Source organism: Diplotaxodon limnothrissa, unplaced genomic scaffold (assembly GCF_057381915.1).
Source record: "Diplotaxodon limnothrissa isolate DT_005_m unplaced genomic scaffold, D_limnothrissa_male_GT1.1 unmapped_scaffold_4, whole genome shotgun sequence".
NCBI classification, from domain to species: Eukaryota; Metazoa; Chordata; class Actinopteri; order Cichliformes; family Cichlidae; genus Diplotaxodon; species Diplotaxodon limnothrissa.
The window spans coordinates 3,667,267-3,683,546 of record NW_028188558.1 but is presented as its reverse complement, the minus strand read 5'-3'; the positions used below and the strand labels follow the sequence as shown (position 1 = coordinate 3,683,546).

General features: G+C 41.1%; 1 protein-coding gene across 1 annotated transcript in view; it reads right to left on the bottom strand.

The window, feature by feature from the left end:
- Window positions 1-14,041, bottom strand: part of LOC146606906 (uncharacterized) — a 34,772-nt gene extending 20,731 nt beyond the window's left edge. Inside the window, exons 1-3 of the mRNA XM_085349305.1 lie at window positions 13,981-14,041; window positions 13,888-13,934; window positions 13,001-13,127 (exon numbers count right to left, since the gene is read on the bottom strand). Of these exons, the coding sequence (XP_085205431.1) occupies window positions 13,001-13,127; window positions 13,888-13,934; window positions 13,981-14,041 (235 nt within the window). The remainder of the gene's footprint in view (window positions 1-13,000; window positions 13,128-13,887; window positions 13,935-13,980) is intronic.
- Window positions 14,042-16,280: the final 2,239 nt, after the last annotated feature.

Genomic DNA, 16,280 nt, shown 5'->3' with positions numbered 1-16,280 from the left:
TCCCTCCCTTTTTGTTTCCATGTACATTCCTGTGTTAAGCTGCCAATTTATTATACACAAACATTAATTAAATTAATATAATATAAAATTAGTATAATATTAAATATAACTAATATTTAGAGTTCAGTTATTGGTGTCATGAACAATAGTAATTCCTTTATTCATTCAACTTGAAGTGCCACACACTAGTTTGTGTCATTATTGAGATGTACATAAGCATGATTACGCAGTTACACAATCATCCCAAAAACTGTGTACTGATAGTTTCCACTTTCTCTTTTGTATCAGACATACTGAGACAATATTCGGGATAAATAACCATGAAAAACAATTTATTTATTCAGTTTAACGGTTTACACATCATTATAATCATTGAGCCCGTTTCACTTGAATTGTCCACTTGATGGCGCAGTAGAGCAAATGAATCATCACAATGCTTCGAACCATGAGTCGACCAGTTGGATGGGAAGCTTCAGTTCATCATGAGGCTTCATCTCACCATCACTATCAGGGACCAAGCAGTAAAGCATAAAGGACACAGGTGGTTTTAATTCAAAAAAGGGGTTTTATTGACCCAAAAATATGAAAACATATTTAACAAAGTCAAAACTTAAACAGGCAGACCAATAAAAGAGGTCAACTCAATAGACTAAACTCAAGCTCATAATTAACAAAACCTCAAACAAACATAAGATAAACTGACCTGCTGAAATGACACAGGGGGAACTTAAATACTGGTTTAGCTAAACCAAATGACACACACGGGGGAAAACAAGATGGCTGCCATATAACCAACTAATACAAAACAATTAAACAAACTTGAAACACCCCCCAGGCAATGAAGCATGTGGTGCAATCCAATTAGGCTGTCAGTGGTACTTCAGGTCTCCCAGCCCTTTGCCACACCTTTTGCCAGACAGGAGGAGAAGCCAATCCCCAGGTAACTCAAACAAAGAAAGATGTATTAATATAACATAAAACAGAACTTTGACCTTGCAAGGTTAATATGTGTGCACGCCATATAAACATTGGAAGGTGTGATGGAAAAATAAATACATTTAATAAAGAAACAATATTGAACAATAAATAGAATATTTTAAAGTAGTGACTGTAAATTAAACTAAAGTGAATCAATGGGTGGTGAGGTGTGGAGCTTACCATGTGTGGCATGCCATCACACCATGATTTATACATCGGGGAAACCAAACAACCTCTAGGGCAACGGATGGCACTACACAGAAGAGCTAACTCGCCAGGCCAGGACTCTGCAGTCTATTTACACCTACAAGCCAGTTGACACTCTTTCAATGATGAGGATGTAACATCCTGGACAGGGCGTGACAAGTCACAAATTTTGAGAGGTTTTCTCTAGTTAGATGGAAGTGGATTTCTGTGTCCTCTTTCCAGTTGGAATCAAAAAAGTACAAAAATCACAGGAGAAAAGCAGAGTTCTATGCCAGTTGGTTTATTGAGTGGTCAAATTCAGCAAAGCAGAGGAAAAGCAAAAAGCTCCCCTAGGGTGTTCACCGTGAGCACATGCAGATCAAAATCCAACGCAAACAGACAAACAACAGCCAAAAAAGCTATTCAGGGAGCGTAGTGGAATTTTCCAGGCACTCACTTGGACTGTTCATACACACCGCGTGCACACAAGGTAAAAATACAACATTTCCCTTTTTTTCTGAACAGAATACAGCACGTCTGCCAGTGTATGCCACTATGCCAGCTATTCACTGGTATGTATTTCAAAAGGGATTTTTCCGGTACATAAGGAGTAAAATCAGTTTTCAATACTGTTGCAGATCAAATTTCTCCAACAATACAACATGGAACTGCACTCATTACTTCACATAAACATTTGACATATTTTTTGTCACAGCTGCAACGGCAGATGTGTGGAGTTTTAAACAGAAGGACCCAAGTGCAGGCACCAGTTACTACAAGTGAGTTTATTTTCAAACAAGGGGAATACAAACTGAAGTGGAGATGGCATAGACAGAAACTAAGGAAAACCAAAACTGGGAAATCTAACTAGACAAACCTGAAGCCATGGCATGCAGTCAGAACACAGAATGACACGCAGGAATGACACACACAAACTATATATAAATGGGGAAACAAGGAATGGAAAACAGAAACACAGCCAGGATTAATTACACATGACAAGACCAAGGAAGCAAAGCAGAAAACACAAACATGGGGCACAGACTAAAGTAACAAGAAGTGGGACACGGTGAAGGTACAGAAACAGAACAGGAACCTAGAAACCAGAAGAATAGAATAGAATAATCCTTTAATTGTCCCACAAGGGGAAATTTGGTTGTAACAGCAGCCAAAAAGACAAATATACAAACAAACAGTACACAGGACACAGAACAGAAACATACACATTTTTTTCTTACATATTTACATTAAGGACAATGGTTACTCGCAGAGTATGGGAGTGCCTACTGGGGTCAGCGGGGGAGCTGGCCCCAGAGAGGGGTTAACTGCCCCTCCCTTCCTTCCCTCCCCATCTCCAGCTGCCTCCCTCTTCCCGCTCCACCACAACCACCCACACATGCAGGGCCTTGGAGTAGGGGTATGTCACCAGGGTGCAGAGGAGGCTACCCCCCCCCCCCCCCCCCCCTGTCCCCTTCTGGCTGCCTCTGCCTCAATTTTATCCCACAACTCAGACATTCACATTACTCACACCCTCATTACACATACATATAGGATCTTGGGGGTGGGCACGATACACGGAGTCCAAATTACCATCAGGGTGTACACCCCACCCCTGGCATCGTTGCCCACCTCTCAATTTTAAATACACGTAGACATTGAGGGCTAACAGGAGGGACTATGCGCTTACCTGCTGCTCTCTGGCAGGTAGTTCCATGCCCCCCTGGGTTTTAAATGCACCTTAGAACACACATACATCAACACTACAATGAGCGGGTGGAGGGAGGTTTGGAGTCTTCACTCACCCCCGTTCTCTGCGGCCTGCTGGAGCGGGGGGGCTAGGAGGTGTGGCGCCTCCCTGCTGCTGCGGAGTCGGGGCGGTCTGCCTCTCCCCACCGCAGGGAAAAGGGTAACACCACCTGGGTCTGGGTGCAGTTCCCTCCTCCAGGGGCAAGGGTACCTAGACCCGGTTTGTAGAGTACGCTTGGGGAGTGTGATCGTGTGTACAGCGTCTCTTTATGTCTGTCTCCACGTCGGTTGAGTGTGGTGTAAGTGCATATGAGAGCATGAGGGTGGGAATGGATGTTTGTGTCTGTGTGTGCCTGTATGTCTGTGTCTATATGTCAGGTTGGGTATCAGACGCCACCTCTCTGGGGACATCTCAGGCCTCCAAACCTTGGAGGGCCTATCTCCACCCACCACCACTTCCCCTGCCGGTGGCGGACTCCCTCAGGTGTTGGTGCGTTGGTGGTTCTTTGTATCTGGGGGTGGGCGTCCGGGTACACACCGGCTCACTCCTTGGCGGCCGCTTATTGGGGCTCGCTCGGGCCACTTCGGAGGTGGGGTGCCCCCGGCCTCTCGGCCTGGGGCTCGGTCACTCAGGCACAGCTGGCTGCCGGCGGAGCTCACGGGCAGGTCACTGCAGCTCCCCCTGGCTCCTGCTCTGCGGCTGCTGAATGAGCCCTCATCTGGGACTCTCCTTAGCTCTTACTGGGACAGTGGCGCGGCTGCCCCTCTGTGGGTCTTCCTTGGTCTCTTGTGTTCTGGGGGCCTCTGGATGTCTGGAGTTTTGATCTCCTCCATACCTGCTTCATACCATAGAGGACAGGGCTGTGGCTCCCCACACTCCCTAGCAGATCGTTACATGGAGAAACCTTTGGAATGCAAGCATGCTGATCCACACAGGTATGCACACAGGTGTACGCATGGGTATTCACAGACGCGGACTAAAGCTTTCTTGGCTGCTGCCTCAAAGCACACTGTGCGCTGTCTATCTTGCGTGCTGCACAATATCGTTTATTATTTAGTAACTATTGATATCTACTGCTAGCTAGTTTATTGTGATGGTGCTTTTTTTTTCTTATTATGTTGCTCTTTGTTGTTTGCTTTCTCTTCTGTTTTTTTTTCTCCATACAGGTGACCCAGGAGTTTTGTTTTTTTTGTTTGTTTGTTTTTTTCTCTCTTCCCCCCCTTCTCACTGTCTCTTCTCCCCTTTGGTTTTCTTTCTCTCCCTCTCTTTCTTTCATTCTTTCCCCCTGTCCTATCCCACAGTCATGTCTGTCCCGTTTGTAACAACTGAAAATAAAATAAATTCATAATTATAATAAAGGTCAATCAAATGGACCAATATGGCAAGGCCATGATGATCCACTTGGTAAAATAAATCCGCTTGGCATCTTTCTTGGCCTCAAGTCAACAATTCTGATGCTAAAGATCCAAACGGGAGACAAAAAAAAAAAAGGATAATGGTTAATATATACAGAGAGTACTGTACAGTTATTAAATTAAATAAAAATAACTACAGATAAGAGGCAAACCAGGTTGTAGTGTGAATCGGTTAATTAACTTATTGCAGTTACAGCGCTGATGTAAACATCTATGATTGTTGGGAGCAGTTCTGATTGTACAGTCCGACAGCTGCAGGGAGGAAGGACCTGCAGAAACACTCCTTCATGCATCGAGGATGCAGCAGTCTGTCACCGAAGGAGCTCTGCAGTTCAGCAACATTTACATGCATGGGGGGGAGACTCTGTCCATCAGAGATGTTATTTTGGCCAGAGTCCTTCTGTCTCCCACCACCTGCACTGGGTCCAGGGTGCATCCCAGAACAGAGCTGGCCTTCCTGATGAGTTTATCCAACCTCTTCCTCTCAGCTGCTGATAAACTGCTGCTCCAACATACCACACTGTAAAAAATGACAGATGCCACCACAGAGTCATAGAAGGTCTTTAAAAGCGCTCCCTGGACTCCAAATGACCTCAGCCGCCTCAGCAGGTAGAGTCTGCTCTGACCCTTCCTGTGAAGAGCATCAGTGTTGTGGCTCCAGTCCAGTTTATTATTCAGGTGAACACCCAGGTACCTATAAGAGTCCACTATCTCGCATCTGATGAAGACATCTAAATTTCCACTGAGCTGTGAGCCATGGGGCGGTAAAGCACCTTCACATTGGTTGCCAACCAAGAAGAAGAAGAAGCTGTGAGCCAGGAGGGAGGGGGTTAGTGAGTCCTGAGTGATTCGCTTATGCTATGATTCAGCACAGCAAGAGAGGGGGTGAGTAACTCAAATGTGCTGTTAGCATGCTAGCTGAGCGATGCTACTGTGAACTGAGGAGCTATTGTCTTGATGTGAGCTTCTACTCAGGGTATTTTCTTCCATTTCAGAGCAGAAATGTTTTTGTTAAGAAACTGGCTGTTGTTTTTTCCCCCACAATTTTACTTATAAGCTAGATATATTTCTACTAATGGAATTAGTTTGCTAACAGCAACAGGGATGAGTCAGTGAGTTGCGCTTGTGAATCATGATTCACGAGTCAGTAAAGTGATTCTTGAGTATTGAACGATTCGTTCACGAATCGAACATCACTACTGGCGTGTACCTTTGCTCCAACAGAGACATTTAGGGATGAACTCCCTGGGCATGAACCTTATACAGAACTAATTTGGCTGTTCTTCTTTCCACAAGGCCATTGCTTTATTGAGACAAAGGGCTTGAGTCTCATGTGACTGCAAAGTCTTTGAACTACCGAGAGCTGTACTGTGGGTGATTATCTGACAGGGGATTTCTTTAAATCACCCTGTAGTTCTTCAGCTGAGACACCTGAGTTAGAAAACACACAGAGAGACTGCAGTCATTTTTACACGTGTGGGCAGCAGCAAACGCACCCTGCGAACTGCGCCGCTTCTGCCTGCGTACTTTTATTTTATACATGTCTGTGTGTGTGTGTGTGTGTGTATGTGTAAAATAACAACATCACTCAGAATCAACAAGTTCTTCCCCTTTTCTAAATCTACAGTTCTCGGAAAGAGCTGCGGTTTTTCTTCTCTACATCTAACTGTTCTCTGAAAACAGGAAGTGGTTTAGTAGCTGAATAAGTTCATCACAAAAGTTATTAGGTGAAAAGTCACATAGACATTTGGATTGCTCAGTAAACAGAAAAACACATTTCATGAAGCTGATCAAATTATATAAAAACAAAAATCTCTTGACATTATCCGAAATATGTTTCTCTGGTATCCTGTGGCTGGCAAATACAGCCTTCATTTTTTTTAAATGATTGACCCTGCAGTGGTGAAGAATAGTCTTTTGAGCTCAAAATAGCAGCTGTAATAGTCCACAACTACTATGTAGTCTTGTCTACGCCAGGTGAAAAGGTCTGAGGCCATGACCTGCCATGGTCTCTCAGGGATCTGGTGCAAAATGAGAGGTTCTTTGGGGTTCACTGCATGCCTTTCCTGACATATAGAATACTTCTCCTCTCCACTCCACTTTGCCCATGCCTGGCCAGGAGATGGCATCCTTAGCTCTCTGTTTACTCCTCTCAAGCCGCATTTGCCCAATGTGGATATTTTCCAGCATATTGCTTCTCAGGGCTGCAGGCACTATGATTTTGTCACCTTTGAAGATGATGATATTATAGTGTGAAATTTCATCTCTGAAAAGTCCAGAAGTGTTGCAGCCTGTATTTCTGAGAGTTTTTTGTTCCTCATTGGTAGGCTGTTTAGCACTGAGACTTCCATGCTTTTGCTCAGCGTGCTGTATTGGTCAAGCAATGGTTTCCTGGATAGAGTGTCGGCCACAGGTATGTCTTTTCCAGGCCGGTGCACAATCTCTATGTCGTATCTCTGCAGCTGTAGAAACATATGTTGCAGACAAGCCGGGCCCACAGAGATTGGCTTCTTCAATATGTGATCCAAGGGCTTGTGATCTGATTCGACGATGGCCCTATTGCCGTATATGTAGGTGTTAACATAGCTCCCGAGGCATACTTTAATGCATCAACCTGTAGGCATAGCTCCTTGTTTGTGTCGTAGTATGCTAGTATGGGAGCTGGCTCTGGTTATGAGATCCTTCATTTGCTGAAATACTTTGTCGTGGTTCAAGATTCAAGATTGTTTATTTGTCACATGTATAGTTATACGAGAACAACATGCATTGAAATGTGTCCTGATACGCTCCTCGACTATGCAAAAAGAGAACATTATATACAGTAAGTGAATTATATACAAAAAGGAGGACATTATATAGAGCAAGTAAGTCAGTTATATGTATTAAATAAATAGAATAAAATAAAATAAAATAATCTGGAAATTTGAATTGAAAACCGGATAATGAGTGAGTGTGTGTTAAAGTGTCTTGTGCCGTAGTGAGACCTAAAAAGAAAAGAATCAGGCCAACAGAATCAGGCATGGTATGAGAATAAGTCCTGTCTTAGTCACTTATGGATGCTGGGGGGAGTGGGTGGCATGTTCTGGTTTAGGACTTGGATTGCCTGAGGAAAGCAATCTTGAGCCTCTCAGTTTTTGCCCGAATGGTGCGGAACCTTCTACCTGATTGCAGAAGTTTAAACAGTTTGTTGCTGTGATGGGACAGGTCCTTCAATATCTGAACTGCGCTGGACCAACATCTCCTGGTGTAAATGTCCTGTAGAGAGGGGAGAGCAGCCCCTCTCTGAAAAGCTTTTTAGGCCTTAACATGTTCTGTGTGAGAATACTCTCCACAGCGCCTGCATAGAAAGTGCTAAGGATTACTGGAGAGATCCCAATTTTCCTCAGTTATCGGAGATGGTATAGGTGCTGCTTAGCCTTTTTGGACTGGACCTGAATGTGCGCAGACTATGTCAGGTCTGAGGAGATGTGGACACTGGTTCTGATCCCAGATGTGCATTCACTTCGTGGTGCAAATCTAGACAGGTAGTTCCAAGAATTGTCTGAGCTCATTCTTGTTCTCAGGGGGGCATGTTCTTGATAGCCTGTATTTTCTTTGGGTCTGACTGGATGCCCTCCCGGGTGAGTTTGTGTCCAAAGTAGCTCACTTCGGTGGTGCCTATGACGCATTTCTCTGGATTCAGGCACACTCCTCATTCCTTTGTGCGCTCTAGCATGGCACGAAGGTTCTCATCATGTTCCTCTTTTGTTCTGCCATACATGAGGATGTCATCCACGATGGCTGCTACGCCACTGAGTCTCATTGATTTTCTTTTGGAAAATGTCCTGTGCTGATATTATTCCAAAAGGAAGGTGCAGAAAACGGTACCTGTCAAAGGTCGTGTTGAAGATGGTGAGGAGTGATGACATGGTGGTTACCTGGATGGCCCAACAGCCTGAACAACCATCCATGACGCTGATATACTGTGCTCCTGCCAGTTTTGGCATGATGTCACCCAATGTTGGAAGAGGGTAATGATATCTTTTGATGGCTTTGTTTAAATCGCATGGATCAAGACATACTCTGAGTTTCCCATTACATTTCTCTACGACCACCAGCCCATTTACCCATTCTGTGCGTTCTTTTACTTTGATGATTATGCCGTTTTTTCCATTTGGTCCAACTCCTGTTTCAGTCGTTCTTACACTGTAAAAGGGATACTCTGAGGGGGATACACAACGGTCAGAGCATTTGGGTCAATGTGTAAGTCGCATTCCCCTTGAAATTTCCCTATACCTTTGAACACATCAGCAAACTCTTCCTTGATGCCTGTGACCTGTACTGACAAGAGCAGCTTGACTAGGTCCAGATCCAAGCATGCTCTCAAACCTAGGATGGGGGTGCTGCTCTTTCTACTTTGTCAAAAGTCAGCAACTTATGAATGTCTTTCCGCCTGCACTTCAGCTGGCATGTGCCTTTTATACTCAGTTTTCTCCTTCATAATCAGATAGTGTGTGTGGGTGGTGCCAAGCTGACCTGCTTGTAAAACTTCTTGAACAGCTGGATGGGTATAGCATTAGCAGTGGCTCCAGTGTCAAGCGTAAAAGTCACAGTATGATGTAATAATAATAATAATAATAATAATAATAATAATAATAATAATAATAATAATAATAATAAATTTTATTTATAAAGCACCTTTCAAGATACGCAAGGACACTTCACAATAGATAAAAACACATAATAGAACAATGACACAATAAAGAACAATAAAACAAAAGCACAAGATAAAATTAACAAACAGTGGGTTCACAGTTAATATGCAGATTTGAACAGATGGGTTTTGAGTTGAGATTTAAACTGGGAGAGAGAACCAGTGTTTCTTGTATCTGGGGGTAGAGAGTTCCACAACCTGGGAGCAGAGCAGCTTAAACCTCTGCTTCCCATGGTGGTGAGGCGGAAGGAAGGCAAAAGCTGGATAGAAGAAGAAGATCAAAGTGAGCGGGCAGAATAGGTATTGTATTGTATTGTATCTTTATTTGTTTCAGACATATAAAACAAAAAAACAATATATACACACTACATATATTTTCATTTACAGATACGAATATATATGTAGATATACACACACACACGTATGTGTTCAGATAAACAAAAAAAAAATATAATGAAATAAAACAAAATCGTCTGACATAATGTAACAATGTTTGGTCTGAAAAGGAGTAGGAAGAAGTATGAACATACTTATTAATTCCTACCCCTGCTCAACATCTTATTGATCCCACATAATTCACCTAATTCCCATCATCACATACTCCACACAATACACGAGGAGAACCTATATAAACATGGCTACCGTGATTGATATAATTTGGATATAATTTGATATTTTTATACATACAATGGGTGATCATCTTTATCGGTATCATATTCTTCCAAAATCAGTTTTCGAAGTATTTTCATGAACTTACTAATTCCTGAGCATTGCTGTAGATCTATAGTAAAACTATTCCACAGTTTTACCCCATAAATAGTGACACAAAAGGTTTTAACCTTTGACCGTGCTTTAAGAATCCTTAGATTCAATTTCCCCCTCAATTCATAGTCTCCTTCTCTGTCATAGAACATCCTCTGTATATTTCCTGGTAACATATTGTATCTGGCCTTGTACATAATTTTTGCAGTTTTATATTTTATAAGATCCATAAACTTCAGTATTTTTAATTTCAAAAACATGATGTTAGTATGGTCTCTAAATCCTGCTTTATTAATCATCCTGATTGCTTTTTTTTTAATTTTACATATTGGTTGAAGTGCAGTTTTATATGTGTTTCCCCAAATTTCCACACAGTATTCCAAATATGGCAATATAAGTGAACAATAAAGTACCCGGAGTGATTTGGAAGGCAAAAAATATTTAACTTTACTCAGTACGGAGATGCTTCTTGACAGTTTGGCTTGTATATGCTTTATGTGAGGTTTCCAGCAGATTTTGTTATCTATTATCACACCCAGAAATTTTGTATCCGAAACTTGCTCTATTTCAACATTGTTTACTAATAATTTTGCTCCTGCATCTTTTTTACAATTTCCGAATAACATAAATGTAGTTTTTTCCAAATTTAATGATAGCTTATTTCTATCAAACCATGTTTTCAGTTTAATCATTTCTTGTGTGACAATTTCCAAAAGCTGCTGTAAATTCTCTCCAGCACAAAAAATATTTGTATCATCTGCAAATAGAATAAACTGTAGTATATCTGATGTTCTACATATATCATTGATATAGAGGATAAACAGCTTTGGTCCCAGTACTGACCCCTGCGGAACTCCACAAACAATGTCCATACACTCTGATTGATATTCCCCAATTTTCACAAATTGCTGCCTGTCTCTCAAATAACTCTTTACCCATTCTAACACCACTCCTCTAATGCCGTAGTACTCCAGTTTATCAAGTAATATGTCATGATTAATTGTGTCAAAAGCTTTTTTTAGGTCAATGAATACACTAACTATACATTGTCTTTTATCTATATTGTTGGTGATATTTTCGATCAGTTCCATTAATGCCAATGATGTTGATCTATTTGATCTGAAACCATACTGACTATCCGTTATTATTTTGTGTTTATCTATAAATTTGTCAAGTCTATTACTAAAGACTTTTTCCAGTATTTTTGAAAATTGCGAAAGTAGAGAGACAGGCCTATAATTTGTGAATTGGTGTCTGTCACCATTTTTAAACAGTGGTGTTACTTTAGCTGTTTTCATTTGTTTTGGGAATGTACCAGTTTGTATGGACAAATTGCAAATGTGTGTTAAGGGTTTGGAAATGCCCTCTATCACTCTCTTAACGATTTCCATATGAATGTCGTCAGAGTCTGTAGAGTTTTTTGTTTGTGATTTCCCAACAATATCAATGATTTCCCTTTCTTCCACCACCGTTAAGAACATTGAATGAGGATTGCGGTCAATGAGTCTAGTTTCTTTCTCTACAGAATCTGTTATATCAGGAATTGTTTCAGCCAAGTCTGGCCCAACACTTACAAAGAATTTATTGAACTCATTTACCACATCTCTCATATTAGTAATATTTCTATCATTATTTGCGAAATACGAAGGATAGTCTGCCTGCCCCGAGCCCTTTTTGATGATGGTATTTAATGTTTTCCAGATCCCTTTAATATTATTTTTATTCATAATCAGTAATTTTTCATAGTATTCCTTTTTACATGACCTTAAAATACTCGTTAATTTATTTTTATATTTCTTGTATTTATTTTCAGCTTCTGTGCTTCTGTTCATTATAAATTCTCTGTATAAGGTATTTTTCTTCTTACATGCATTTTGCAATCCTTTTGTAATCCATGGGCACTCTGCATATTTTTGTTTTTTACTATATTTCTTTACTGGGCAATGACTATTATATAACAGTTTAAATTTTCCTAAAAAAATCTCATAAGCTTTATCAATATTTTTTTCCTTATACAGCATCTCCCATTCTTGCTTGAGTAAATCACTTTTGAATGCGTTTATTGACTCTTCTGTTCTCACTTGTTTGTATTTTATTGTGTTTTCCTGTTTAACCTTCCTGTAATTGCTGTTATACACTATAAAAACAGGTAGATGATCACTGATGTCATTAATTAGGAGACCACTTATGGTTCTATTTTCTATTTCATTAGTAAATATATTGTCTATTAGGGTTGCCGACTGTGCTGTAATCCTGCTGGGTTTAGTGATCACTGGAAAAAGTCCCAAGCTATACATTGTATTAATAAATTCCTCTGTCGTTCTCTGCTTGTTTGGATTTAGTAGATCTATGTTAAAATCCCCACAAATGAACATGACTTTTTGATTTGTCCTAATGAATGTTTTATCTACCCACTCCTTAAAAATTTCAATATTAGAACCTGGTGTTCTATATATACAGCTTACAATGACATTTTTCTCTTTTCCCATACTAATTTCTATTGTTACACACTCTAATATATTATCCACCACCATCAACATTTTTCCCACCATACTGTATTTTAAATTTTTATCCACAAACAAGGCCACACCACCGCCATTCTTATTCTTTCTATTTGTAAGATTTAATTCATATCCATCTATTACAAAGTCCTCTCCTTTCTCTTTATTAATCCATGTTTCAGATACTGCAATCACACTGAATGGATGTGTAAATTTGCTTAAATATTCCCTTATTTTGTGAAAATTTGCATATAAACTTCTACTATTAAAGTGGATTATAGATATTTTGCCGTCGACCTTGACAGTTTTGTTGAATTGTTCTTCAGTATGATAGTAGCAGGTATTTTTGATGTTAAAAAAGTTCAGTTCTGGATCAATGTCCTGCTCTGTGAAGTGTGTTTTGTATTCCGTGTTTACTGGTGAATTTATCTCCTGATTAGCAATCCTCTGTGGTAGCAATGTATAATTCCCAGATAATGAATTAATTGATTGTTTCATCCTTGAATACGTTACGCTTTAGCTTCCGTTGTCGTCTTCTATTACCTGCTTTGATGACTGTAGATTGTTTGTCCAGCTCCTTGCCTTTGTAGTCATGTGACCTGTTAATATTTTTCCAGATCCTGGATGCATTTGATGACCAGCACCTTGGCTTCCTCCGGTGTACCGTTGAGCTTTATAAATATTTTACAGTTTGCAGTCCAGGTGTTCTGAATTTTACCCAGTTTCTTTAGGTATCGTGCTTTCTTCGCTATGTCAGCATTGGATTTGGTTAGATGGTCATTCATGTAGACGTTCGATCCTTTTAGTTTCCTCCCCTGCTTCAGCAGTGCATTCTTGTGGTAGTGCTTAACAGGTCAGAAAGGTAAGGACGTGCAAGGTTATGAATGGCCATGAAGGTGAGCACAAGAAGTTTGTATATTATCCGGAATTCCACTGGGAGCCAGTGAAGTTCCTGAAGAACAGGGGTGATGTGCTGGTAGGAGGGGGTTTTGGTGATAATGCGAGCAGCAGAGTTCTGAACCAGTTGAAGCTTATGGAGGGATTTTTGGAGGAGAACATGCAAAAGAGAATTGCAGTAGTCATATGGGAGGTAACAAGACTGTGGACAAGAATGGATGTAGACTGGGTGGAAAGAGAAGGACGTAATCTGTTAATGTTGCGTAGATGGAAATAGGCAGAACGGGTGAGATTATTGATGTGAGATTTATAGGAAAGTGAACTGTCTAGGATGACACCAAGGCTCTTAACCTGAGGAGAAGGGAAAACTGTGGAGTTAACGATAGTGAGTAAGAAATGGTTCACCTTCAAAGGTTGGATTTGGTGCCTGTAAGGAGGATTTCAGTTTTATCCTCATTGGGCTTTAGCAAATTAGAGCTAAACCAGGATTTTAATTTGGATAGACATTCTGTAAAGGAAGAAGGTGGGAGGGAGGAATCAGGTTTGCAGGAGAGATATGGGTGTCATCAGCAAAACAGTGAAAGTTAAGATCAAATTTGCGGAAAATGGTACCTAGAGGGAGGATTATATTATGAAGAGAAGAGGGCCCAAGAACCTGTCATGGTCTGCGGTGGGTGGCTGGAATTTCCATAAGGCTTCTGAACCTACCTGGGATCCACCCCTGGGCAGGGCCACCTCCTCCAGCTCCTGCACACCTGGAGCCAATTCCAGGCAATCAAGCCAGAGGGATTTAAGCCACACCTTGATGTTCATACACCGCCAGTTCGTCATCAACCCATTTGCTGGATTCATCTTGGCTCATGCTCTACCTCTGGACTCAGGATACCAAGCAATCATTTTGAAAATTACTCTGTGCCTCACCTGCCTGCCCTCCTGCCATCACACTCCATATGAAGACCCCGGATCTCAGGTCAGCCTTGCCACGCCACTCAGCTCCCCTGGATTCTCGTCACTCCCCTCTCAACACTCTGTGTCCCCTACTGCAATATGACTGTTCCCTGCTCAGCTCCACTCTGCATCTCAGGCCCTGTTCCCTCGCCCTAGCCACGTTTCCCAGGCCACACCACGTCAAACTCTATGTCTTATTGTTTATTTTTGTCCTTGCTACGTTTCTAGTGCTTAAGCCTAATAAAATATTGTTAAACCATCTGCTGTCTCTGCTCTGGGTTTCTGCGCCTGAGTTCAGTTCAGTACAGACCACTCGGTCCCGTGACAGAACCTTGGGGTACACCAGAAGTGACCGGGAATAGACGAGAGCGGAATGATTTCAGTTGAATAAACTGGGAGCGGTCAAGGAGATATGATTGAAACCAGGCTAGGGGTGTGTCAGAGATGCCGAGAGAGGAAAGTCTGCTTAGAAGGACAGAGTGAGAGATGGTGTTGAAGGCTGAGCTCAGATCCAAAAGGACGAGAATGGTGAGAAGACCAGAGTCAGCTCCTATTATAAGATCATTAGTGACTTTAAGTAGAGCAGTTTCTATACTGTGATATGAACGAAAACCAGATTGAAATCTCTCGTAGATGTTATTATTAACCAGGTGTGAATGAAGTTGAACTGCAACTACTTTTTTGAGTATTTTAGAGATGAAGGGTAGATTAGAAATCGGAGGGAGGTTGTTAAAGTTGTTAGGGTTTAAAGAAGGTTTTTTTCAGGATGGGAGTGACTGAAGCAATCTTGCATAAGGAGGGAATGATACCGGCGGTGAGTGAAGAGTGGATGATAGCAGAGATGAGTGGGAGTAAGGAAGAGAGGCGGGATTCCACAAGCCCTGTAGGCATAGGGTCAAGATGACGTGTGGCAGGCTTTGATTTACATATAAACTCAGAAATATCAGATAAATTGGGAAGATGAAAAGTGGAAAACGGCTCAAAATAGAGAAAAGGTTCTGGAGAGGGGGTAGACAGAACATTTGAACTGAGTTTCTGGTGGATGTTATTGATTTTTGTAGTCCAGAAAATCATCAAGGAGTTATAGGTTTCAGAAGAATAGAAGTGTGGTGGTAAAGCATTGGGGGGTTGAATTAGTTTGTTGAGAAGCAAAAACACAATCCTTGCGTTACCCTCATAACAACTGATAATACCTGAGTAGAAACTTTAGAGAGCTTAGGTGTATGGCTTGTGTCAAAATTTGATTGATGGCCCTAGCCTTGACCTTTTGACCTCACCGGAAGTACTCCGGAAGTGTCTAATCGATTCCATATGTGTGACTAATCGCATCCGGTGGGGGAAAAAAGTAGGGGTGGTTCCTGGGGGGATGGTTGAGGGATAATTCTGATCAGAAAGGGAGGGGTTCCTGGGGGGTAATGCAGCATATTTCTGATAAGTCAGTGCTGTATAGAGACAGAGAGAATGATCGCGGCATTTAGTTCTCCACAGACAACAGTTTGAATTCTGTTTAAATATTTCAGTATTATGACAATGATCTTGATAACCATTTTCTCAGTAAAGAGCTATTTCTTTTTTTAATAGCGGCTTTATTTTGCTTTCTTACGTTAATCTTATTACATGCGCAATAAAATAAAAACCTTTAAGATGATCTGACTGTTAACGGATTGCATTTATATATATATAGCGAGTGGTGGAGGCAAGCTACACCAGCGCTTGTCATGAAAAGAAGGACTTTACATTGCTTGTAGAGAGCCATTTCTTTTTACAATAGCAGATGTATTTTACTTTCTTATATTAACCTTATTACAGATGTAATAAAATAAAAAACCTTTAGGATTTTCTGACTAGTAACGGAATGCATTTATGTGGAGGCAAGCTACATCCTTGTATCTGTAAAAATAACCCAGAGTTTAAAAAAAAGCACCGCGCCCATATTCAAAACTCGGTCCTATTTAGAAATCGGCCCCAAATAACTTTATTAAAACACCCTCAGAAGAGGTATTGTGTGGGAAAGACTTTTCTGTTTTTTAGAGTCACTTTTCCAACAGTGAAACATTAGCAACATTAGCAGAAAACTCTCAACAGACAGGAAACCCTAAAAGAAAACGGCCTTGTTTTACGCACATCAAGAAGGAGTCAGATGACCGTCGGTT